Source organism: Chlamydotis macqueenii, chromosome Z (genome assembly GCF_036417535.1).
Source record: "Chlamydotis macqueenii isolate bChlMac1 chromosome Z, bChlMac1.mat, whole genome shotgun sequence".
NCBI lineage: Eukaryota > Metazoa > Chordata > Aves > Otidiformes > Otididae > Chlamydotis > Chlamydotis macqueenii.
Window position 1 is genome coordinate 24,755,248 of NC_141593.1, and position 26,349 is coordinate 24,781,596.

Consider the following 26,349-nt stretch of genomic DNA (forward strand, 5'->3'; position numbering starts at 1 on the left):
TTCACCTCTTTCCGAGCTGCAGGGTACATCAGCTGCCAGCTCGGGGGAACAGCTCAGTTCCCTCCCTTTCCCGCAGCTGCCGAGCCCGCGGCAGAGCTGCCCGGCCCCGGCGGGAGGCAGGCAGGGAAGGGGGAGGAGGAGCTGTTTGAAGACCGCAGGCCAGCCGCGGCTACCGGTGCGCGGCGCCGCCGGGCTGGGCGGGCCGCGCTCCTCCCTTCGAGACAAAATGGCGGCGGGCGGTCCTGGGAGGTAAAGGCCGCCTGTGGCGGGTCGGAGCGCAGCGGGCAGGCGCCGCCGTCGTGCGGCTCCCCGAGCTCCGAGGAGGGGGGCTGAGGGTCGGCGAGCGGTAAGGGGCCGGTGGTGCTGCCCGGCCCGGCCTCCCTGGCACAGAGCCGCGTGTGCGCGCAGGAAGGGCCCCGCTGGCGGGACGGCCAGGCCATCACCCTAATTTTCCCCCCTGCCTTACAACAGGGAGCGTGAGGAACGGCAGCAGAGGCAGTGCGTGCTCTGTTTGCAGCGCTGAAGTAACACCGAGACACTTCAGCACAAACGGGTGAGAGGCGATGCTGCTACACTGTAGGGCTGTACCAGGATCCGTGCTAGCGGGGCCACAGAAACCAGCACACAGGTATGTTCATCAATGGAGAGGTAGTGCCGGATTAAATAAGATGCAGATGAAAAACATTTGTAAGGCAGCAACTAGATGAGAAAAAAACCCCACATTCTGTGGTCACACATATATGCAGCACTTATAAAAAGTCTAAGTAGAACAAAATCTGTTGGTATGCACATTTAAATACATCTTGTTTATAACAGGATGCTATTTTTGACATCTCTTCCATGGATTGTTACCTACTGGCTGAAAGCTCCTGTCAGGTACACTTCGTACAGCCAGTTGCAGCAACAAAGGGTCTGTTCTTGCTAGAACAGAAACTCCAGTTTCACCTATAGCATGTTTTGTAAAAATGTTTCCTATGTATACAATAGTTCGGGGCCCCTGTTGCCATAGATGTTTACTCCAGTGGCTTTCACACAATGATGAATGTGTTCCTGTTCTTACTCGCCAGCTGGATTGTTCAGTACTGAAGATATAAACATACCTACTCTTTTTAGTTTATTTTAAGTTTAGAAATACGTTTGGTAAGTTGGTGCTTTGCAAAATTCACTATTAGGACTACAGAGAATTGTTTATATAAACTGATGAATGTAATGTTATTCTTAACAGCTTTAAGATTATATATATTCACTAGCAGTATTTATATGTAAAGACAATAAACTGCTAAAACTTTTGACTCTGGATGTATGGAAAAACAACTTTGTCTAAGTGACAAATATTAAGCATCTTAAGTTGGAAGAGACAATAGGATGGTTGGAGGACTGAGAAGGTAAGACAGTTAAACTTTATGCTGTATCTTACTGGTTATAGCCTCCAAAACTATAATAGTGCAATAGCAATTCATGTTTCCCCTCCTGACATGAGGGAAAGCAGTACTGCATTTGCACATAAGGCTTGCACACCAATGGCTTCTACTTAACTCATTTGTACGTAAAGCTTTCTAAGTGGTCACTAAGGTAGGGGATCAAAAGCCCTGTTTAGCTCAGTACAAGCCTTCCTACTCAATAAAGGCACACAGTTGCTTGATGAGGATTAGTCAGACCTTATTTTCAGTTGCTTTGTTAACAGTGCTGTGTGTTAATGGTACTGCTTTTTCCATTTTCTAGGCAGCATCAGGACGTAATGGGATTTGTCACACCAACACTAAACTGAGACTAAGCTTCAACCCTTTATATGGAACTGTTTGTTCAAAGAGGAAGTTGCAGGTACTGAAAGCAGTCAATGCTTGACTGCATGAGACCATGTCACTCACAGAAGATGAGTAATGTCTTACTTCAAAAACTTTTATGAAATGCAAACTCAGTTAAATCCTTTAAAGTTTCTCCTTTGTAAGGCAACAATAAACCAGTGACTGACTCTTCTTAGAGCTATTACTTGAATAACTGGGGAGAGGGAAATCTAATGTTCCTTCTAAGGTATATGCAAGATGTATTGCTCTCCCTTCAGATCAAGATTTGTAGATTGATTTACTATCAAGACCACAGAGGTGAAGTTTGGTTGGTTTTTTGTTTTTTTTTTTTTTAAAGAAAAGCAAAAACTTTCTTTTAGCAGAGAGGGGTTTTTTTTGCCTCCTAGTAGCAGAAGTGCATTTTTATATACATGGTGAACTAAAACAATGTAGCTGTTTCATACAGAACTTGGTTTTTTTTCACAGCTAGAAATAGGTAGCCTCTGAAAGCATCAAGTTGTCAATATAAAGGAATGCAACAACAAAGTCAGTCAGCAATTCATAACTGTCACTAAACCATTAAAAAAAAAACTGCTTACAAAGGCAAACAGTGAACTGATTTAAATTGAATTCAGCAATACTGCTGCAGGCATTCAGAGTGCTCATAACTAAGTTCACCTCTATACTGCTCAAGTAAGGCATGCTTCAGGTTGTTAAGAAAACTTGTGTGCTTTAATTATTTAAATAACATAGATTGAATATTTTGCTTTATATTGTATGTGTCTAAAAGATTAAATAGCTAGTAACCTGTCCAACAGTGCTTGGCAGTTGCCTGCATGATTCAATAGGATGGTGAGAGTACCAAGTTTCCCTTATTGGACAAGTATCAGAACTTTAAGTTGACTAAAATAAGATGAAGTTTTTCTCATTTTAGAAGAGCATTCCTGTTCTGGAATATGCACAAAGTAGTATCAAGAAGCACACTGCTTAAATTGACAATGATTTATTGTGTTTAGGAATGTTCAATAAATATCAAGCTTCTAGCTTCAGCTTGACAATCCTTCCCCATCAAAAAATCAGTTGGTTGGTTGGGTTTTTTTCCTGGCATAATCTCCGTTGCCAGCAATGGATGTATCAGAAGAAGCAGGTAATAAATAATAGACACAGACAGCTGTTTTCCAAACATACCTCCTCTTTTAAAGGCATAATACAGATTTACTAAACAAATTTCAAGCAAGTTCTTCACAGAAGAAAATTCTGCTACAAGCTGTCTCTGCACATTGTTTTCTTCATCAATGCTGGTAGTTTATTTCATGGATTACAGTATTTATTTCTTAACAGTATGGACAAATCATTTAAAAACAAGGTTTCCCCCTGCCTTAAGGTAAGATGACACGTGACTAATACTGAACTGTATGAATTTAAGAGTGGTGTACCTCTTGCTGAGTATTAGCAATAATGAATCAACATACAAGAGAGGAAAAGGCAATATGATACTCTGTTAGTAGGAGTCCAAGGGACTTTCTTTTTCTTTTTTTTTTTGTTTGTTTCAGCTTGCTTTTAAACCACTGCTCAAATGTTAAAAGTATCGTATTTAAATTTAACACATTTTTTTTAAATTCCATGAAGAACTGTGTTAAAAACACAACTGAAGAAACTTCCTGCTCAGGATGAGAATCACTTTCAAGTACTTAAATTTGAATATCCTTCTAAAGTCCATTCATTTCTTATTAAAAATGTATTTTTATAAAAGGATGAAGACTACAGAAAACCAATTAACATAATAGTTAATCTGGTATCATTTTTTCCACAACTGTATTTTACATATCACCAAACTCCTGCTTTAGCAAAAGAAAAAAGAATAAAAATAAATTCTCTCCCAACTATTTACACACAGGAACTACCTTGCTGTAGGACTAGAAACTTTACTCTACAGTCCCTCTAACCCAAGGCATAGTCTTAGGTGTATCCCTTTGTGATTTAGGTTCTTGGAAGTTTTCGGCAAACCTTTCTCTTGCTTTATCCCAGTTCTTTTTATTCTTGCTCTGGATGATCTGAACATCTTCAATTGAGGCTGGTCTACTGGTACCCAAACCTGCATGCGTCTTATGTAACTGAAGGTGGATCTGTCAAATACATTAAATACTGTTGTAACTGCAAGTTAGGTATTCTGAATACTTTAAATCACATTTTATAAGACTAATTCCATGCTCATATGCCTTGATCAGTCATAGACATCTAAAGTACTGTTAAAATGATGTGTCAAATCACCACCTCTAGAACTATGATTTAGAGTGCTGAATGATGTCACCTGTCACTGTGAAATACTCCTCACTGAGTGAATAGAGGTAGTTTGACAGCAAAAGATATGGGGTGGCTCTGAGCAGCACTACTGCCAAAAGCCAAAACATCTCTGTTGACAAAAATGTGGCTAACGTGGCTGCCACAGTGGCCCAGAACTTGCTGGCTGCAGTGATTTCAGCCAGCTTTTCCTGCATCGTGGCCTGTCATTTAGCCTGACTTTTGTGCTGTATCAGCCCTGGAGAAAGTGAACTATTCCACCATAAGCCCATCTTGAATTCACATCACTTAAAATGATTTCAGTCTTCCTCCAGACTTTATATTCAAATAGGAGATTATTAATTCAATAGCTAGAAGCTGTCTATCCTCCCTTGCTTAGTTTCCTAACACACACAGACATTAGTAGCATTTTCCACTAAACAGACAAAATAATTGAAAAAATTAAAAATACTTCATTAATCAAGTAAAACATGATTTAAGATTAGTCCAACTAAGATTATTTCTCCCTAACCAGGACTTTGAAATGTTTCAAGTGAATAGCGGCTTGAAATTAGGCATTTTCACTACAAATACATTTCTATTTCTTTTTGCTCCAAGTTAAAACCAGAAACCTACCGGATCCTTCATACCACCACCATCCTTGCCCAGGCCTTCCCCTTTCTTCCATCCCATCTTCTCCAGCATTTTATGTCCTTTGTTGCTGTTGCTGATTTCACTTTGAAGAAAGTTTAAGATAAGCAAGAGTTAATACAAAGAATATGCTCTCCACTCAAATAGTGAAGGACAGAAGTGTGCATGCATATGCTGCTGTAGAAACCAGAAACACTATGCTGTTCCTACTTCCATCAAGAGCTATCCAGAAGACCCTAGTGCTACCTTTTGCAAGTTCTTCCATGAGTATCTTCAGTTACTAAAGCTACTTCCAGACTCTGGTCAATACCAGCTTTCTTAAAACTCCTGAACTACTTGCTTACTTTAGGAGTTAAAGGATACAGCATGGGTTGGTGGTAATTGACTGCATCAGGGAAAAGGCAGTGTCCTTCCCTCACCACCAAATCATCCTAACACACATATTTTGTCTCACACTTTGCTTTACTAACTTACAAGCACCTAGAAGTTCATGTTTCTTAAAAAAAAAAATAAAAACCACCCCAAAAAGCAACTACAGAAGCACAGGAATAATTAAAAAGGAAGACTAAAGTAAGTGTTGTTTAAGAGGTATGTAAATGCATGTCCTATGATACACTAGATGTTGACAATCAAAGAAACCGTATATGAAAAAGTTGCAGGGATACTGTTACTGGGACTGGATAGGAAAAACAGAAATTGAGACACTTGAAAAACAGGTGCTATTGAAGGTGTCAGTGGGGCAGCTGGGGAGTTCCTTGATATTTTGAGTATGTAAGAAAGTGATCTAAGCATCCTTACTGCCAAGTTGAATTCTGTATGGAACTTGAGGAGTTAATAAAAAGAGCATATGAGCTGGGAAGTGAGAATAGCTTACTGTTTTCTAGCTCTCAAAACACTTTATATACAGGTAATTAATGCTCTATCAAACTGTATCCTAGTAACTAATTGATACTTTATAAGAATTTGTTAAGATTCACTAGAGAAGGACACAGAGGATTTCCCTCCTCCCCTTAACAAACTTACATATGAACAGAAGCTGGACTATCATCTCTTTGGAAGGTTCCTTCACTTCCAACGGTCTCTCTGCGTTTTCCTGCTCTGTCTTTATACTTTGGATTCTTCACTGCTTTGTTGTCTTCATATTCTGTATTCTTTATAAGCAGATTAAATTCCATCAAGGCAAAAAAACCCCAGCCTTTCATTAATTCTAAATCTTGTAACAACAAACTGTAGTTCTCATTTATTAGTTTCTTACCATACAGCCATACCCTGTAATGTATGTTATTACTATCATCAGATAATAATTTAATATTGCCAAATTCATTAATTTCAGAGGCTGTAAATAAATTAACAGATTATATTGAATCTTCTCTTGGTATGAAGAATCAATCTCTCCGTATTAGCAGAAAACCATATGAACATGCCGCTGGTTTTTTGTTTAAACATTTAGCCTGTTCCTCAGCAACTATTTCTTCAGAATAGATGACAGAACTAAGTACTTGTATAGATTCCGTGTCAATATTATTTTGGTAGCTGAAGAGTTTAAGAGAAATGATGCCATTCTGTTTTGTACACTAGTACTTATTACAAGTGCTAGATGCAACCCCATAGTGAAAATAATCTCTAAATCAGAAGTAACTTGAATACTTATATACTGTTGTCTGTGCATTCATGTTGTCATTCTTCTATGGCAAAAAAAGATAAAAACCTGAAAAAAAAAAATCCCTCTTCCTTCCATCATTTTTTCAGTTACCCATTATTTTTTCTTTCCAAATAAAATATAGCACTGCAATTTAGAGCAAACTTAATTTGCATGAATAAAAATAGAAATTTCTTAACTTGAAAAGGATGAGTAATCTTGCACACATTGGAATGGACTTTTTTTTCCTAAACTTTTAACAAGAAACTTCATGCCCTGTTACCATCGTCCCTCTCTTTAGACGTTTGTGAATTATTCTTTAGTGTACAAAAGACAAGCTTGAGTTAAACTACCAGGCTCAAGTTTGGCTGCATTTCAAAACTGTCCTTATTCACTGAAGTTGAAGGCTTAAAATAGGAATCACAAAGTAGATGTACACTTGAAACACTTAATCAACCTGAAACTCACCTGTAAACCATATTTTACCCGTATTTTTTTTAATGCTTTTCTTCTGACCAGCTCTCTCTCTTCTTTGCTAAGTGCTGGGCAAACTACAAGGAAGAACATAGGATTGAGCTTCTAATTAATAACATAACAATGTTTTGAAACATAAGACAACTGTGAGAAATTTTGTTTAACATTATTACACATAGAACACTAACCAAGAAGAAAATACATCATCAAGTATTGTAGAACTATTACCAGTTGACAAGAAAATTGTAAGAAAACTGCAGTAATTATTGTGTTTATAAAGTAAAGCGCTATAATAAAAAAACATACTGACCAGAAGATTCCTTTTTCCTGTCCAGGCGAAGATGTGCTCTGACTTGTCCTGGTTCACATCCATCACAAGTATCACTGCCAGGATGTATATGAAAAGAAAGCACTGTTTCACCTATCTTCACTTCATCTCCGTGCTCCAAGATGTAGGGATCACATTTTATTTTAGGCTACAGCAAAATAAAGTTTTGGCAGACATGTTAACTAGTTACTAATGAAGGGCACAAATGCTATTTCATAAATATTGCTCATAATTTAGTAATTCTGTTTGGTCTCACAAATATAGGCAAGTATTTAACTACAGAGAGTATTTCACTCTACCAACTGCAACTGTAGTGGATTTTTCCTAATACAAACCAAACACAAAGTATTGTAAATGGTCCTAAATACAGAAGAGAAACAAGGAAAAGACTAGTGTATGAAAGAAGCCCCATAATGACATTGTTAGTGATTTGTCATAAAATATTTAAAATGACCACAACTACCGTTTTCTACAATGTACGCAGCGTTATAATAACAACAGGTACTCACCTGGAGAATCTGATTTCCATTAACAACTGTTCCATTCTGACTGCCTTGATCCACAAGAACATAATTTTGCAAGTCATGGTCAAAATATACTTCTGCATGGAACTGATAAATAGAAGCCTAAGTGAAATGTTCTTATTAAGCAAATACTTCACAATTTATGCTATTTTAAAGTAAGGTTTCAGAACATATTTTGAGGGCTTTTAACTGAGTTGCTCTGTTACTCTTAAATTAATAGAGTATTCCACACCCTAAGATTTCATCCATGTGAATTGTAAATGAATGGGCCACAAGAGCATGAGCTAAAGTATGCTATTAATATAAAACTATTCTGACTATAAACTGATTCAGTACTGGAAAAGTATATACTTCCAATATTGCAAGTATGCTTTACTTAAAGGACTGCAACACAGCATTTTTAGCTGTTGTTATAAATAAAGGGCTTTTTCTCTTGTAAGGTATGTTACAGCAGTCTCTAATTTTTCAATGGAAAAAGTCTGATAACATAAGATTTTGCATAATTTAACGCCATAAAATCTAAAGCTTAATTCATACACTGATCTACCTTTCAGCAGACAGAAATCACGTGTTACCTTACTGACTCCAACTTCAGGAATCTGAAGTGTGTGTCCAACATCTTTTTCTCTGGAAAGGCAAGTTGATATATAAATCACCATGAAGTAGAAATATGTCTAGTAAATGGCTTATGAAAGGGGTAATTCAGTTGAACCTCTCTTCTGAGCTACTAGGGAGCTTTACAGATGTAAAACACTGTTGCAGTACACATAAGGTAAAGACTTGCTTCATGTCCCTTCTTCCATCTATACACTATACACAGTAGGCAATAAATATATGCTAAAGCTGTACCTTTAAAATTTTTATCTATAAACCTGATATTTCTATCCAAACTTTTATACTCATACAAGGCCTGTAAATAACAGTCTAAACTCTGCATCCTTCAAGCTCTTCAGTGCATCTTGGCATCAGTCTTCAATGCTGAAGTTGAATTCTTGGCAGCATTAGGCAGGTAATACAAACAATGAAAGTAATCTTTATAGATTTGGGGGTTTTTTTTGGTCAAAAACACTGCAGTAGGAGGAGGAAATTTGTGTATTATTTTCTTATACTAGGAGATGAAGCAATGCAGCTAGCAAAGGATTTATAACAATTTGCAAGCAGAACTGTTATCTGTTAATCTTCACATAAATGTACTCAGAAAACTCCAGCTATAAGAGCAAATCAGTACATCTGTCAGCATTAGATAAAAGCAGCTGAAAAGGGGTGAGGTTTTCTGTAAGCACAGAAGAAAGCATTAATCCATCATTAAATTCGTCATCCACAATGAAGAAACCTGATTTTTTTTTCCTTTTTTTTTTTAATATTAGAACTGGAAGAATGCATACAGGCTAGCATGAAACTCAACCCATTTAAAAAATGATGAACCAACACTAGTGGAATTTGAATGTGTGAGGAAGTTCAGGATATGCTTCCTTGTGATTCTGAATTTGTGAAGTGCTTTCTTCCATTTCTGCAAAAGGTACCTTAGTGGCCCAGGAAAAAAAGTTTACTTACTTTCTAGAAAACAACGGTTTTCAAAGAATCACTTGCAGCTATGCTGTCATTAGGACTTAGACAGAAGATCAAGTTATCACTAACAAATTTTTATGACTGCTGAGCTACATTAATTGTGTATGCTGTTATCACAGCAATTGTGACGTTACGTGACATGACTTAGATTTCTTACTGTGGGCTAACCTAACTCAGAGTACCTCAAAACTGCTGCATGCTAGGAGGACAAGCATGAAGAGTAGGGTCAAGCAATCCTGAGTGGCTTCCATAGTTTTCAAAGTGAGGTACACTTTCAGATACATGTAACAAATTCCATTCAGTTTTACCTTCCAATTGTAGCAGGCTTCACAGCGGTGATAATATAAAGTGATCCAGTCTGCAGAACTGGTGATCTTATTACAATTACTCTGATACAAGGAGGCCAGATTTTTTCTTCATCTACAATTAAAAAAAAAAAAAAATACTACCAACAAATTACAGTATTACCCCTATAGTCCATAGCTTTCAAACAATTGATATACATTCAGCCGTTATCTCCTATGCAACGTTCAGAAAAAGAAATGTATAAGCACATCTGAGAGAAAACTTTGATGAGACTACTGCTTCAATGGCTTTTTGACTAGACACTAAAGTACTAAAAATGTTTTCCTAATTCTGATTATTTACATGTGCACAGCTGTTTAGTTAGAACAATAAAGTATAAATACATTCACAGAATTTACTAGCATATTATAAATGTATGGGCCAGTAGTCATACCAGATTGGAACACAATTTTACTTTAAGAAAAGACAGCACTTTTTTGTTCACCACATCGCAAACCTAATGCATACAGAACTTTATATTTGATAATTTCTATGTAAAATGTATTTTCACTAGTTTTTACTCTTACCAGCACTATGCACCAACACAGAGAAGAAAACATAGATAAGCCTACAAATGCATATGCTTTTTTTGCCTCAGTATCTGTTAAGTAATTATGTTCTAGCAGCTGTATAAATTCTCTTCTTGGAGGTACATTTGCAGAAACAGTCTCCAGTGATCTTAGCTAGGAATATACACAGTAAGGTGGGAAGGCACTAGCTTAAAAGGTACTAAGGGCATAGAAACTGTCTCCAGTTTTTATTACTCCAGCCTTACTGCAGAATTGATTGTTTGAAAATAGTAAGAGAAGGAAATTCAATCTGAAAGCCTGATGCTAGCAAGCACATTTTGAATGGCATTAACCACTTAGAATCTGAGTTGTAAAATAATGAAAACAGATGAAACAAACTGACTATTTAACTGTGAGTGAGGCACAGGCTGCAGTACAGGCTTCTATAGATTGTATTTCATTCTGTGACTTGGAATATCCTTTGCATATACATAGTTCCAATTGGTTGCATTAAGCTTTTCACAGGTTACTTTTTTTTTCTTCCTACAACAGACCATTCAATTTTTGAGGAGGTCTTAAGGATCTAAGAGAACACTTTCTTTGGTACAAAACAGCATACAGGTTTCCTCTCTATACCCATTTCTTACAGGTTGCTATAGGAATATGCATAAAATAGGATTTCAGTAGTACTCAGTACTACACATTTATCCTTTTCACCATAGTGGATTCATCTTACATTGAATTACACATGATTGTTTATGAACAGTATCAGAAGTATTATACCTTAATCAAAGAGAGTTAATACATAGAATTACTGTGAGGTCTGTACTAGAATTTCTGTTTTAGCACTAGACTTTCTTTTCTTCTGTCACTATCCTAATCTAAACAAATCTTGTTCTACCACTGAGGTTTCTACACAAGCTCAGGAAGTTATACCCCTAAACAGCTTATACAAAACCACCACTTACTTCTGTCTACTGTGCAAATAAAGAAGAGGAAACAAATACTGGTAACATATAGCACTTCTTAATTCTCAGGTCACATTAATTATTTTGTTATTATTAGTTTTTTAATTATCCAAACTGTTTTCTTGTATTTTGTTCTTAATGGGCTTCTGGAAAAATACAGTAATATTATACATAAAAACCACAAGAATTCACCTTCGTCTTCTGAGTCTTCTGAATCAGTACTTTCTTCACTCGTTACTTCGTCTTCACTGCTGTAGGCTTCACACTCAGAATCTGTAATTTCACCTTCTTCTGGCTCACTCTCTGTGTCTGCTGTTCTACTATCATCTGTATATGCCACAGTATCTGGTGTACTTTTGCGTGAATGTGAATTTATACTATCCGTAGAAATTGATTCTTTGGCTGTTAAACTGTTTCGTGGTTTTGTGTCAATTTTAGTCTTCTTTCTTACATTTGGAGACTCTTCTTCTTCAGTAGAACTTACTTGCTCGGTAGTGGAAAGGCAATTCAGATTGTTAGATGATTTCTGCTCTTCTGTGTCCAAATCCTGGAGAGGAGTTACAGAATGTTACATTCTTTACAGACTGAGTTATTCTAAAGTCTGCTATCAGCCTGGAAGTAAATTCTTCACTAGAAGAATTATTTTTACAACTATTAAGAAATGGTTAAATTTCCAGAAAGTTTAGCACATACAGTCAACAGGACATTTCATTAGACCATCTTCTATTTGTGAAAGTGTGGCTGCACTCCTCTTCTAAACTTCACTTATTCCTTCCTCTTTTCTCACACAAAACTTAAGATCCTTGTCCTTACTTTCAAACTTGTACAAGAGCATCTTGAATATTTTCCAGTTTTTCTTTTATGACACTTACTTCTGTCCCTCTCTTACTCAATACTTGCAACTTATTTAAAAGTTCTTTAATTGATGTTCATAATATCTTCCTTTTGTTTTTGTCTTCTCATTTTTTCCACAATGGTTCAGGATATCTGGAATGCCCACCCACGTTCATCCAATGACCTGCTCTTCCTCCTTTCAAAATTGCAACTTTAAAAGAGCCTTACATCAAGATACCGTAGAGAACCTAAGTTTAATTTATGATACGTGGAACAGTTCTACTGAGAATCCATTTTTTACTGCAACAAGTTTCTCCACTGAATACCAGACAGATTACATCATTGCAAGTTCTTCCATTGCCACTTGATTTCGTCATTTTTTTAACTGAGAAGTCTCAAGTTTCAGATTACCTTGAAAGAATACCAGAATTTTGCCAGAATACCTTGAAAGCATAATTCTGAATCTAGTAGCCCTGCTGACCATCTTAAAATAAAAGAAGAATTTTTTTTTAAAAAAAGAGAACATAAATGGCTATAAAAGATAAACAGAAAAAAATCTCAGATAAGTTATTTGCCATCTTGGATTCAGAATGAATGCATTCAGTTGCCCTGAATTGTACCAAATATTCCAACACTGCGGTTAAAATAAAAAAAAAAAAAAATACCAGAAACCAAAAACCCCACATCCTTTACTTTTTCATTAAGTTTTCATATAAAGCATTTTACATTTCAAGATACATGAATTAATGTGAATGTTAACTTAATGGAAATTAAAGCACTCTGACTATTCAGAATTGTGAACAATCATCAATGGCACAGCTGTAAGACAAACACAAGTATTACTCTCTGACCAGTAGTGAAGCTGTTGGATAGGAATTAACACTGTACTTCTGAAACACTTTCAATAACACAGCAGATTCTCAGGAATAATCAGAAAATTTTAAAAGACCTCATGCTTTAAATGAAGGACTATCAGTTTGTTTAGGGTTTCTCTGTAACGCACTAGCCTTCCTTCCTGAATCCTCTAAGTAACTGAAACTAGGAAGGAATGGGATTGCAAGGTCTCCACCTAATGTTTATTTTACATAAGAGATGAAGTAATTCTGCCAAAAGTAAGACTACACTAGTTCACACATGTCAAACATATTAATCCCATTAAAATCCTTTTGACAAATCTGGTTATTGTTTTTATGAATGATCATTTGCGGTGTATTTATTTTAATCTATATTTATGTTTGGTATGGATATTAAATCAATATCCGACATACCAAGGTGCTCTACAATCCCAAGTGCATTTCTTCCCATAATACTGTGAGCTACCTAAGTCCTACAAATCTAATCTGAAAACAGAGAAACTAAATAGTCTGCTCAAATCACAACTGAGGCAAAGCAAGAGATGACTGTGATGCATGATGCCCAAGTATAATGCTCCATCCACTCAGCTCTTTCTCCACAGTGAATCCAGTGATATTTGATTTTGACATCACTTCAGATATTCTAAATTAGAAAATAAAAACGTGCCGTTTCAAAGCCTAGCAACTAAAGAGTAGACTCTTTGTTCTGGTTTGAAAACAAGAATTTTAAAAAATGTTCTTATAGACAGACCAAGGATTCTGTACATACATTCTGCTAATATGACCATTAAGCCTGTTCTCAGCAGTTTCTGTATTTTTTCCACTATTACCACAATCAACTGTTATGAAAGCAAATAAACTAAATAGTTCTGTTAAGTACTGATGAAATATAATCTTCACATTTAGAAATCCTTGTACAAAACTGAAGATTTTAAAATTACATTCCTAAAGAATATGTATCTCGAGTCCTTTATGATTTCAGATATGTATTAAAATGCACATTCGACAGTGTCTGAACATTAAGCCTGGGAATGCTGAATGTATTCTTAATCCATTTGTGGGGCTCTTCGTGCTGAAGAAATCCTTTTCCATTATATAGGACTACTAACACAAAACACATGTAGCATGCATGAAAGTGTAACTACACAAACAGCACCTAATACCTTGCCTCCATACAGACACTGCTTAAAAAATGGGAACTAGCAGTAAACAGAATGTTCAGTATATCATCCTGAATGACGTAACAAATACTAGCATGCACTTCATTTCTCAATGGCAGGATATTTAACTCTTCATCGCAAACTCATGGTACAACATACGAAGTATGCAAGTACATGCTCCTTATAACTTTGTTTGTTCCACCATGATACTAGGCACATACATTCCTTTCTATGTTGCTTTGCCTAATATACCTAAATAGTCAGTAGACCTACTCCAACAGTCATATGTTGGATAAGGATTGCCTCTGTGTGATTCAGCTTTGAAAAACTTTGTATCTACTGGGTATTGCCATATGATCTCATTTCTCTCACTAAATGTGAGTAAAGTTGAGAGGTGGGATGAATCTGATCTATTACAAAATCTCTCTTAACTACAGGATTGAGTTGGTTCATATTTCTGCATCCCTGACAAAGACAGCCAAAGGTGCAAGTAAAATCAGGACTTTCATGTATCCCATGAGGAGTGATCTTACAAGAATTACAAATCATGTCTGTGCAACTGGAATGGTTTTGCTGTATAAAGAATAGGCCATAAACTACTGATTACAATGACATTCTGAAGTGCAGATTGGCCTACTTATAATACATACACAAATGTTGATAGTAACTGGTGTTTTTTGTGAAAAATTCTAAATAAGCATTTAACTGTACTTTTTGCTTTACTGTGACAGAACAAGACATTTTATCTTCCAAGACTTCACATTTTTCTGCATTATGCCTGGTGAGCATGGATGTTCATGCAATTCTTCAGCATGCCTAAAAATCAGAACTTAAGAATAAGTGTGAACATAATTAGCTTGATTCTAAGAAATGCACTGTTTAAACTGTAGTGTTTTCTAAATCAATTTATTTTATACAAAGCACACAAATACGTACAAATACAACTTTTCAGAAATGCACAGTTTGTTGCTTCTTGGTTTGCTAGTTCAGTAAGTGACTTAATCGAATCACAGCTACTCAATGCCCTTATCTGAAGGGCTGAACGTTACATCTTTAGCAATGACTCTCTCAATTTGAAATATTAATGACATGCAGTATTTTACTAAAGAAACATTTTCAAACAGTTTAAAATTGCTTTTTCACTCAGATGACTAGTCTTCCATTTGCTAGCAGCATTTCACAAGTACTTCAGTTACTGTCTCCCACCCTGCACAATACTAAAATTTCCAATGCAAAAAAAAATCTAATTAAAAGCCAGAAAAAGAGCAAAGCTCTTCCTATGTGATAAAAAAGCCGTTTTATACACTAGTGGACAGCTCTGAAATACAGGAAACAAAAATTTGCCTTACCTAAAGAATGCATAGTTTGTTTAGTCAGGACACCCTACATTGAAACAGTGATGCTATATATATATTATATATATATATATTCCCAAATATTCTAGAATCCATCAAAGTTTTCTTCAGATGTTTTACTTATACAGTGTTCCAACTACGTTTCAAAGTTACTTTGTAGATGAACTGATTTTGATCAAATAGCGTAAAAAATTTCATTAATTCCTTCAGGAAAATAGGTAGCTAAATGTGAACTACTAGATATTATTTGTCCTTTAATTAAAATATCAAGGTTAAAGGTAAACATCCATGGACTAATGTGTTTGGGGTCTCAACTCTACCTTCACCAGAAGCTGCCAATCCAAAAGAAGAAATCTTCAGATTAGCCATGGTTTCTGTCAACTGACGTACCTAAAGATGGGACGAATATCAGCAAAAGGTAAACTACACGTGATTAAAAAAATAAAAATCACTGCTTCAAGAGTTCTATGGAAATACTACTACAAAAGCCTTGTCTCTTCTACAGAAGTACCTGGGATGCTATATATGTCTATAATGGAAAGGAATATGGCAGAAGTTAATTTTGAGGACCATGCTGAAATAAAATTTATCAGACAGTCGTTTAGGAATAAATTGTAAAATAATTTCTGGGGGGAAAAAAAAGGCATGTTAGACCTTGCATCTAAATTTTGCTATGTGTTCTAATGGCCCCACTCTAGTAACTAGAACTACATGATCCCTACTGCACACGGTCTACTCTCCAACCTGTATGGAAGCACTGGATTTCGATATTGGGCCAGGGATCACATTATCATTGATACTACCTTGTGACTGGTTTTTGGTTTTGTTTTGTTTTGTTTTAAATCAATTTACTTATTTATTGTACAGGAGATAATAATGGTATTTCTTGCTCCACTTTTTTTTTTGGCCCACACTACAAAAAGATATCAGAAGTGAACTATATGCCTGAGAAGTTACAAAGTATTCCACCCATCCTCCTCATGCAAGCTGCACAGAGGCTATCTAATAATTCATCATGGCAAATAAAATTTCTGATCGTCTATTAAAAGCAACCACTTGGGCAGCATGCTTAGTTTCACAAATCAAAATAAAACTATTTGTAATATAGAAGTCTGGTGACTGAAAAGAAAGAATCTCTTTAAAGAAAGTTTTTGTATAAATCAGGAATATTCCTCAGGAGATACTAAACACATAAATTCTCCTCCACTGCTTTTTTTTGCAATTAGAAGTACATACATTTCAGCAGATGCTCACTATTATTTTCTTGTTTGGTAATTCAGCTTGTTAAAAATACAATAATATTTTAACAGATAAATTTTATTCTTTAGATTCTCAGATTTATGTTGGTTTTTCAGGAACACTGTAATATTTGTGGAGAATACACTTGCCAGTTTTATAGTAGTAAGCACCCCAACTTACTTCTTATAAATAGATGCTATATGTAAGATAGCTGAACACATCAAATTCTTCGTGATAGCTACAAACTAATCTGCAACTAAAAAAAGCCTCCTGTGACCAGAAACAAAGCTAACAGATTGGACCAGTTATGATCTTTTTTTAGATTAAAAAGATATTAACTTTGATTTAAATAGAATAATTCAAAAGATCACATGCAATTTTTGTAAAAACTATATAGCTACCAGTGCCATCTATGTAGAAATACTCGCTGTGATAATCTATACACACAGCTGCTAAATTCCCTTATTTTCTGTATTTGACAATTCCTAAGTGATAGTAAATATCAATACTTGTTTACATTGAATCCTTGAACTGACAAAGCGAGAAAACAAGTTTAACAAATGTTTCCAGTACTTGAGGTTCTATAACTATGGCTCACTGTCTTCACGTGCGTCTTCTCATAAACCACCTCATCTTCATCCATGAATAATAATGTTGTGGAGGTGGATGCCATATTCCCAGAAACAGACCCTGGTATTGCTTTAAATACCTTTATATAGCTTTTACTATTAGTAGGTCTGCAGATCAGGCAATAAACCAAACCATTCTCCTATGTGTACTGTCTGTTGAAACGGAGAAGTAGAGTAAAAGGTACTTTGGTCCAGAAATCAGGTAATGTTTGGAGGCATTTTTCAGGCCAGCAGCACAATTTAATAACCAATTAGGAAAAGTAATAATGAAGTACTAATCTTCAAAACAACTGTTGCAACTTTAATAATTTAATCGGTATTCAGGGATAAGTTTTATTTTAGCTTTGTATTTTTTTTTGTCAAGAGTGGAAGAGGGAACGGAAGGAAAAGAGAGAAGGCTGGGCAGAAGTGTGTAGGAAAGCATTTCAACAGACCACACTTCAACTACAAAGTTCCACTTAAAACAGACATTTTTGGTTTTGTTTTAGGATGTAAATAATACAAGAACTAGCGTGAACTAACTAGTGCCTTTACCAACACCAAACCAAACTGGACAATAATAATATTGTCAAGAAATACTAGGCATCTATGAACCAGACTGTGCAGCTTACAAACTATTTTTTCAGTTTTATAACAGAAAAATCGATAATATTTTATTCTAATAAATCTTAATCTTTTATTCTAACGTAACTTTTTAAAAAAACTAATAAACAAATTTCTTACGTGATTAAGAACCACACAACAAGAATAAAGTATTTTAACTCAGCCACATAAAATGTGACAGTAAGGTGCTTTGTTTTTTCTAAATCTATGTGATGGTTTAGCCCGAGTCACCACACAGTTTCTCACTCACCCTCCCCAGCAGGATAGGGGAGAGAATTTGGAATAAAAGAAAACTCATGGGTTGAGATAAAGACAGTTTACTAAAATAGCAAAGGAAAACTACAATAATAACAGAATATAAGAAAATTAAAATATACAAAATGAACAAGGTACGTTTTCTCACCACCCGATGTCCCAGTGACCAATATAGCCTGTCCCGAGCAGTGATCATAGAAATGAAGCTAAGCAGCAAGTGAAGGAGCGAGAGGGAGCCAGCAAGGTAAAGGGAAGGATGCCAATGAGAGAGAGAGGGATGGATGCCAGGGATGCAGATACCCACCCTGGCCAATCCCCACTTGTATACTGAGCATGACGTTTATGGCATGGAATAATCTCTTTGGACAGTTTGGGTCAACTGTTCTGGCTTTATCCCTCCCAGGTTCCTGCATCTGCACATTACTGAGACTTGGAAAGCTGGACAGTGTCCTTGGTCTCATTAACAACAACTCATATCACTAGTGTGTTTACTAACATTATTCACACACTATACACCAGCTACTAAGAGGAAAATTAAGTCCATCCCTGCCGAAACTAGGACAATTTAACAGTGCATTTTTATATAAATGCACTGACAAAAAGGCATTCTTTTTGAAGTTTAAAGTGGAGAGTAATTGTTTTAAGTTTCACTTTGTATTGTTCCTTTTTTTGGGGGTTTTTTTTTTTTTGGTTGCTTTTTTTTTTTTTTAAATAGAAAAGGCCTTGATTCTTACCATGACACTAACTTTCACTTACTGTTCACAGATGCAAGATCTGTGCACTACAGAATCTATTCTAAATGTTTTTCCTGTTATCTCATTGGCAAAGTTAATTCACAAATAAAGCGAAGTACTCAGTTCACTATGAATAAAACATGTAATAAAAAGTGAATGTTTACCTCCTACCTTGTGATTGTCACAGCTTTATACAAAAGATTTGTTAATAAGATCATCTATGTAATCTTTTAAATTAATATAAAATAAGCTAGAGACAAGTAGCTATTTGTAGTATGATCAGATGACAGAAGTAGACTGTGATGAGATCCTAAAAAGTAGTCAAAATTATGTTAGAAGTTCTCTGACCTACAAATATACTTGTTGATTTAGGTCAATATGTTCACCCCACTAAATTTAAGAGATTTATTAACTGCACTAAATGATAAAGGCTCATTCCTACAAGCTTTCCATAATGCTTTCCTGACAAATGATGAATAAAGTTCTATATTAACAATGCCTTTTGAGAGCGGCAGATTGCACACAGTATGCCCAGAACTTGCATGCTGGTAAAACTCCTAGCTTCAACTGCATTAGCTCCCCTAAGTCTAAAGGATTGTTATACTTAATGTTGCTAAGTATCCACTTCAGGCTTTTAAAACAAAATGGTTCACATGGAGTTCTCAAAAAGTAGAAATTCCCACTTCAGTCACAATCTATTTATAAAATCTGCAATCAATCCGCTACCACTGTCCATTCAATCCACCTTCCCTGGTTCTTAAGGTAAACAGTTTCCACCTTCAAGTCCTTCAGAAGACCTTACTCCTGATACAAAAATTTTTAAACTCTGTATTGACGCTACATAACTATTATGTAAGAGTATCTGTACACCAACATAATTATTTAGGATTTCAACCAATCAGCTTGACTGAGGCCTACATAATGAAATTATGCAACAGTTAAAGCAACAGCTTTAAAAACTGCAAACTAAGGAATACTGCAAACTAAAGAAATCAATACATTCAACTAAATCTTAAGTAATAAAACAAATTTGCAGACTAGGACTATAAAAATTTGATTCAACATAAATAATAGTGTTAATTAAGAAAATGTTTCGTGAGGTTTAAGAGCTGGGTTACAGTAAAACTTCTGGTCTTTAGGAGTGAGTAATGTTTTCCAAGGCAGTCACTATGTACTATATGGTATGCTTTCTTAGCAATCAGAAAAACAACAGAAAGGAAGTTATGTTTTCTGTGACTTAAAGCACAAGTTAAATACAATGGGCATTTATTAAGATGTACAGCTTATCCACACACTATGGACAATAAGCAAATAAAGTATCAATAGGAGATCATGATATGCAAAGAATTGGAACTTCACAGACATTTCATCAATCCCAAATGCTGGTAGAGATACAGTAAAATGCCAGTGGAATAAACGTTGGCATATAGTCACACAAAAGGGGTGCTGTGTGTGCATTTTCAAAACCTTCACTCGTTTTTTTGATTGATGAATTAAAAAAAGAAAATTCAAAAAAACCCCAAAACAGCCAGCAATAAAAAAACATAAGCCAAAACCCTAAACCCAAGACCCTGAGGTAACACTGAATTTCTGACATAAATCCAGTCCACACAGTACCCTGAATTCATTCTAGTGAGCTTGTTAACCAGAAAGCTTCACTGACACTCAATTTTAGACATCTATACAATTGTGTTGTAATAAAATAACATTGAAAAAGTGAGGGAATCCAAGTGTAAAGTTTCATTCTTAATCACTCACTGCAAAAAGTATTTGAACACTAATTACCTTTTGTATTTAGTTTAAAGATGCCCGAATCCTTCAGAAAATAAGCATACATCTTCATAAAACTAAACACCCAAATCCATAAATTGCATGATAAACAAACCCCAAGATTTTGCATTTTCTATCTGTTAGTTCTAAGGTTACCTTTAAATCACTTCCAGTAATCCGCTCTGGTTCTTTTCTCTTCTTTTTCCCTTTTTTATCCTTGGTGTGCTGAGTACCAGAGGCCTGATAGGACTGCAGATCCACTCGTGAATGAAACTGGTATCGGCCACTTTCCACATCGCAGTAGTAATAAATACCAGTTGCTGGATCATAATACAGTTGATTTTCCTTTATAAGAAACAAAGAACAATGGTATCATTACTTCAATAAATACACTGTTCAAAGAAACACCTAGTTAATAAAGAACCACATACCAGGTTAAAAAAAAAAAAAAAAAGACAAAACACAAAAACAAACCACAACCTCAAATGCACTAAAGAACTGTGGTGGCTTGACCTTGGCTGCCTACCAGGTGTCTACCCAGCTGCTGTCTCAATGCCCCTCCTCAACAAGGCAAGAGGAGAAAAGCAGATGAAAAGATCTTGCATCAAGTCACAGAGATTGCCATCACAGGCAAGCCAGATTCGACTTGGTGAAAATAAATTTAATTTACTGCCAGTTAAAAGTGTTGAAAGACGAGAAACAAAGAAAAAACACCTCTCCCTGCCCCTTTTTTCCCCAAGCTCTGCTTCACTTTCATTCCCAACTCCTCTACCTCTCCTCCCCCTGAGCAAGCAGTGCAGAGAGATGAGGAGCGGAGGTTGCGGTGAGTTCACAATACTTCCTCTCTGCTGCTTCTCTCTTTTCACACTTTTTCCTCTGCCCAGTCTCGGTCCTTCCCATGAGCTGCAGTCCTTCAAGAACTGCTCCAGCATGGGTCCTCCACAGACCAGTGCTCCACCAGCAGAACCTGCTCTGGCATGAGGTCTCCACATGCCACAGCTCCTTAAAGAGCTGCTCTGCTCTGGAGTCCTCCATAGACTGCAGGGTGGGTATCTGCTCCAGTATGATCCTCTTCTATGGACTGTAGGGAATTGCCTGTTCCAGTGCTTGGAGAACCTCCTCCCGTTCCTTATTCTTTGACCTTAGCTTTCACAGTGTTGTTTTCTCACAGCCCTCCCCATTTCTGCCCTGCTCCACCACATATACACTCCACTGTGCAGCATTTTGCCGCTTCTTAAACATGCTTTCACAGAGACATCACCAGCTCCTCTTACGGGCTCAGCTGTGTCCTGCAGTGGAACCAGTCATATCCAGGCAGCCCTGGATCTCTTCTTATGGAGTCTGCCTCTGCAGCCCCTGGCCCCACTACCAAAACCTTGCCAGTAAACCCAATACAAGAACGTTTCCTGTATTTCAGAACAGTTACTGAAAAAGAAAATATATTATTTTGTGTAATTGCACCATAAACTGTAATCTACAGCCCTAAACATAGATGTATCTAATTTTATCCACAAACTGTGTGAAAAGCAATGGTATTATTTAAGACTTTAAAAATTTAAGTACAGAAGTGTCCTTGAAAACGAAATAAGTAGGTTTGCACACCACATGCACTCTAAAAAAAAAAAAATTGAGTTGAATGTAATGCTGCAAACAAAACCTCTGTTTTCATCATAGTAGTTCCACTGGGATTTTTGACAGTGTATCTAACTAGCTATACATATATACATGTACTTATACACCTCATAGGATAAAAAGAAAACATCACCAAAAGCTCTCTTATAAAAATGTATTGTAGAAATTAACCATTACGAAATTTTGATCCACCATCTGACATCTTTTTTTAAGGAAGTATTTTCTTTCCTGTAACATCAAACAAGTTGGTAACCATACTTTCACTTGAGTATTGAGTCTATTTTCTCTCAACAGGCTTTTTACTGTGGAGAAGCAACTTAGTTCAGTAATCTGTCTTTTTCCAAACAAGTTTAGCTCAAGCTTTTAATTTTGAAAGAGTTACAGAGCAGTTTTATAGTATAAAATTCCCACAATGGCAAGAATGTTAAAGATCTAGAAGACATCAAAAAGAACTTAATTAAAATCTAAATTTATATCTTAGCCCGCTATCTTTAATTTGACTGAAATAATTCAACAACTAATTAACAAACTTCCATTACTCTTTGTCTTCAGGAACATGTTTTCAAATCATAAAGTCGACTGGACCTTAGTTCTTTGCTCATTTCAACTTTTACTACTAAAACTTTGCAATAGAGAAAAAATGTCAAGGGTTTTGAAAGTGACCCTTACCGAATTATAGTAGAATCCAGTGCTATGGTCATAATACAATCCTGTATTTTCATCGTAAATAAATCCAGTTTGTGAAACAGCGGCTTCTGCAGCAGCTCTCAAGCTCTCCGCCAAAGAACCCTCTGGTACTGAAGTATCTTCTGCTTCCTGATACCAGAAAGAAAGAAATTAAATTTTCTTCTAAGAACAACCTTGTTGGTTCTTTAGCATTTTACAGTGCCCTACTTTAAATAAAACAAATGTGTGCTCTATGGACTTGGATTCACTCATGAACTATTAAATATTAAGGCAAAAATCTGGCTGTAGTATACTGATAAACTCCTACTGATTTAAATGAGACCAAGACTTCGTCCTGTGCCTTTCATTTTCCCCAACCTTTATTCAAAAGTGGTTCTTGTCAAAAATACCCGGAGTGAATATCTTTCAGTACATTGCTAAAATAGACTTCTGCTCTCCATTCCCTTGTAGTTGCTAGATGCTAAAGCACTAAATCAGTTAAGTGAGTGAGATGAAGTCAGTGATCTAAGAGAAGGCTTGATAGCAGGGAAAAAAAAAACCATAACAAAATAAACAAACAAACTCCCTCAACAGCCTTCTTCTCCTTATATGTTGCCTCCTTATATCAATGGGGGAAAAAAAAAAAGTGCACTTTAGGGCAGTCAGCATGACCATATTGAACATATTCTGCTGAAATAAAAAAAAGCCATGCTTCCAGGCTATGCAGGCCATATGTTTTAGAATGCATGAGAAAACAAAAAAAACCCCAAACCTAGGAGTACATTACACTTGGAAAAACTGGTTTCAAAGCACAAAGATGTTTGTCTGCTATCATTAGCTCCATGCCATCACAAAAAATCAATGATATCAAGACCAAAAGCACATCTTTTAAATGAAATGAAATATTAATAGAGTCCTGACTTCAAAATTGGTAAAACCTCAAACAATTCTAGAACCTGTGAATTCTGGATGTAATTTTCCTCTTCTCCACCTTCAGCAACTTCAGTGCTATCCATCCTTAAAGGCATACTAGCACCTGTCTGCAAATCCTCTGTGGAATCATGCTCAGGGCCTTCAGTCCCATGTTTGTGCTGCACTGGCAGTTCAGATGCACAATCCTGAGTATCAGTGTGATTGTAATAATTTTCATAGTAGTAATAATCTGCAGGGAGGGGAAAAGAAAAGTTGAAGTTACATAAATTAGCAAAGCAATATTTACACAATGCAGTTTTTGGATCCTAAATCTTAAACCAGAAATTTATGCATATAAGTAGTCTAATGAAAATCAATTATTAGGTCTTGCCTCCACTTTGAATTCATTCTGCTCTTACTGAACAAATTACGTCTTGTTTTAATGTACTTTAAAACTGGTAAAACGTGTATGTGTGCAATGTATGAGATCACTACGGCATGAATTCTGCTACAGTTCATACTACATTTCATCCTTTTCTAAAAGAAAAAACTTGAATAAATAGAAAATGGTCCAAAAGACAACGTTAGGTTACTGAGTTTAATGCAGCTAAGGATACAGACTGGAAATGTATTTTATATTTAAAAAAAATTAAAAATAAGATACTGTTCTAGATGCCTGTTTAAGCAACCACCACCCTCTCTACCTGCTTGTGACCATGCAGCATAGTCCTCTGTCTGTACTTCTACGCTACACGTATCTTTCTCCTTCCTGTTGTGAATTTCCTTAGTGAGCTCTTCAACCTGAAAGAAAAACAGCATATTATAGAATACAATGCTGTGTTTTAGGTGTTTATATCAGAAAAGAGTACCAATCTATCTCATACGCTATAATTCAAACAAACATAACTCCATCACAGCTATTTCAAATGATCTCTATTTTGCAGGAGAGAGTTTTCTACTTAAATGGTTGGTGTAATGAAAAACATAATCTCTGCTCACAAAGGGTATAACAATAAAGGCAAGGACTTTGGAGGAAAAAGAAAGACTTATCCAAGGTTATCTTTAAGATGGGCACTTGCGGAACTTCCCTACTTTGCCATTAAGCATCCGTGGGACAGTTCTTCCACTCCCCCTTCACCTCACCCTGTTTATCAAGCTTCTTTCCTTCTGCTACATGTAGTTTTTCCTCCTGACTGCAAAACCAACTTTGCGGCTGAGCAGACGTTACCGTTCTCCCCACCACCGCCACCGCCTGCAGGGCCAAGCTCGGGACAGCAAACCCGAGCCAGCAGCAGCACTTTCTCTGGCGGCTGAAGGGCTCCGGGAGGCACAGGACCCTCCTGCCCCGTCAGCTCGGCCGGGAGGAGGGGGCACGCCGGGAGGGACCCAGGGGTACCCGGCTGGGGGGGTGAGGACAGCGGGGATGCCCGACAGGGCTGCGGCCCGGTGCCGTTAGACCCGGAGGGGCGGAGACGGTCGGGGCAGCCGGTTCCCGCGGCGGGGGCCTACCTGTCCCCTCAGCGCCTCGCTGCTCTCCCGCGCCTCGCGGTAAAGGCGCTCGGTTCGGCGCAGCCGGCGCTGCGCCCGCTCCAGCTGCTCACGGCAGGCGCCCAGGTCCGCCTCCAGCGCCGCCACCCGCTCCCGCAGAGCCCGCTGCTCGCCGTCGGGCGGAGAGGCCATGCCCGCCCGCCTGCCCGCGCCTCAGCGCCCGCCCGCCGGCCGCCACCCGGCGCCTGGGACAAAGCGGCGGCCGCGGGCCCGCCCGCCGGCCCCGGCCATGGCACCCGGCCGGGCGCGAGGGCAGCAACGGCGGGGTCGCGCCCCCCGCCCCAGCGGCGCCGCCGCAGGAAAAAGTTTCTCCGCGGCGCGCGAGGACCGGCTCGTGGGGCGGGAACGCGACACAAGCCGGAAGGCGTCCGGAAAAGCCGGAAGTGGCATGCGGGGTGGCGCGCAGGCGCCTGGCGCCAGCGTATGGTTGCCAAGCGACGCGCTGGGGTGGGCGGGGCCCGGGTCCGATAAAAGCCGCTGCGGGGGCGGGGGCGGCTCCCGAAGGGAGGTTGGCAGTCGTCGCTTGTGGTGGCTGTGGGTGGTGGTAGGGAGGCAGCGTCGGAGAGAAGCTGAGGGGTGACCAGAAACCCCCCCAGAGAACGGAGTGTTAAGCTCGGGGCGATCTCGGACCTGGAAGTCAGTTAACGGCCCGAGATCTGTTAAAGGCCTCAACCAGCATCTGTACTTGGTTGCACCAGGGAGAGCTTGCTCGTGTTGGCATACTGTGACGTTTAATCTCCACCACGTGACAGAGTGAAAAGTAATTCTCGGATGTACAGTGGGGTGTTGTATTCTACAACAGCACAGCACGGTTTTGCTTGCCTTTTTTTTTTTTTTTTTTTTTTAACTTGAGATTTCTCAGCCTACTGTGGTAAACTGCTGCAGATTCTGACTGGAAATTGCAGTGCCTGGAGAGTATTGCCGTTGTAGCTGTCTGAGCAGCATTTGAGGCTACTATGTAAAATCTGTGCTGAGTATTGCAGTCCTGTATGAAATTCTGTGGCTGAAATTTCTAGAAGCAGCTGCAGAGAGTTCTTGGGTTTCTGCCCCCAGTGCCACCTCAATACAATAATTTTTCAAACTTTGA

At 37.7% G+C, this 26,349-nt stretch overlaps 1 protein-coding gene, 1 long non-coding RNA gene and 1 other non-coding gene across 5 annotated transcripts; 2 read left to right on the forward strand and 1 right to left on the reverse strand.

Moving 5' to 3' along the window:
• Positions 1-132: 132 nt before the first annotated feature.
• On the forward strand, positions 133-7,294 carry LOC147596292 (uncharacterized). Of its 2 annotated transcripts, XR_015261422.1 has the most exons (4): positions 133-249; positions 472-628; positions 1,723-1,821; positions 7,164-7,294. It is a non-coding gene; the product is annotated as an uncharacterized LOC147596292 (long non-coding RNA). The 2 variants fall into 2 exon arrangements; XR_015261421.1 differs by lacking the exon at positions 7,164-7,294 and having other exon boundaries at positions 1,723-1,976.
• Positions 1,371-1,500, forward strand: LOC147596293 (small nucleolar RNA SNORA47). The gene has a single exon (XR_015261536.1). It is a non-coding gene; the product is annotated as a small nucleolar RNA SNORA47 (small nucleolar RNA).
• Positions 2,772-25,559, reverse strand: AGGF1 (angiogenic factor with G-patch and FHA domains 1). 2 transcript variants are annotated; one of them, XM_086770136.1, is made up of 14 exons: positions 25,224-25,559; positions 24,419-24,515; positions 23,759-23,964; positions 22,806-22,952; positions 20,661-20,849; positions 11,264-11,618; positions 9,558-9,669; positions 8,256-8,307; positions 7,666-7,767; positions 7,139-7,304; positions 6,823-6,905; positions 5,739-5,866; positions 4,701-4,800; positions 2,772-3,910 (listed from the first exon to the last, which is right to left on the reverse strand). In XM_086770136.1, exons 1-14 carry the CDS (start codon positions 25,392-25,394, stop codon positions 3,710-3,712), a joined length of 2,109 nt encoding a protein of 702 aa, XP_086626262.1. In that variant the 5' UTR covers positions 25,395-25,559; the 3' UTR covers positions 2,772-3,709. The 2 variants fall into 2 exon arrangements, with proteins under 2 accessions (XP_086626262.1, XP_086626264.1); XM_086770138.1 differs by lacking the exon at positions 11,264-11,618 and adding an exon at positions 15,595-15,664 and having other exon boundaries at positions 25,224-25,558.
• Between the last annotated feature and the right edge of the window lie 790 nt (positions 25,560-26,349).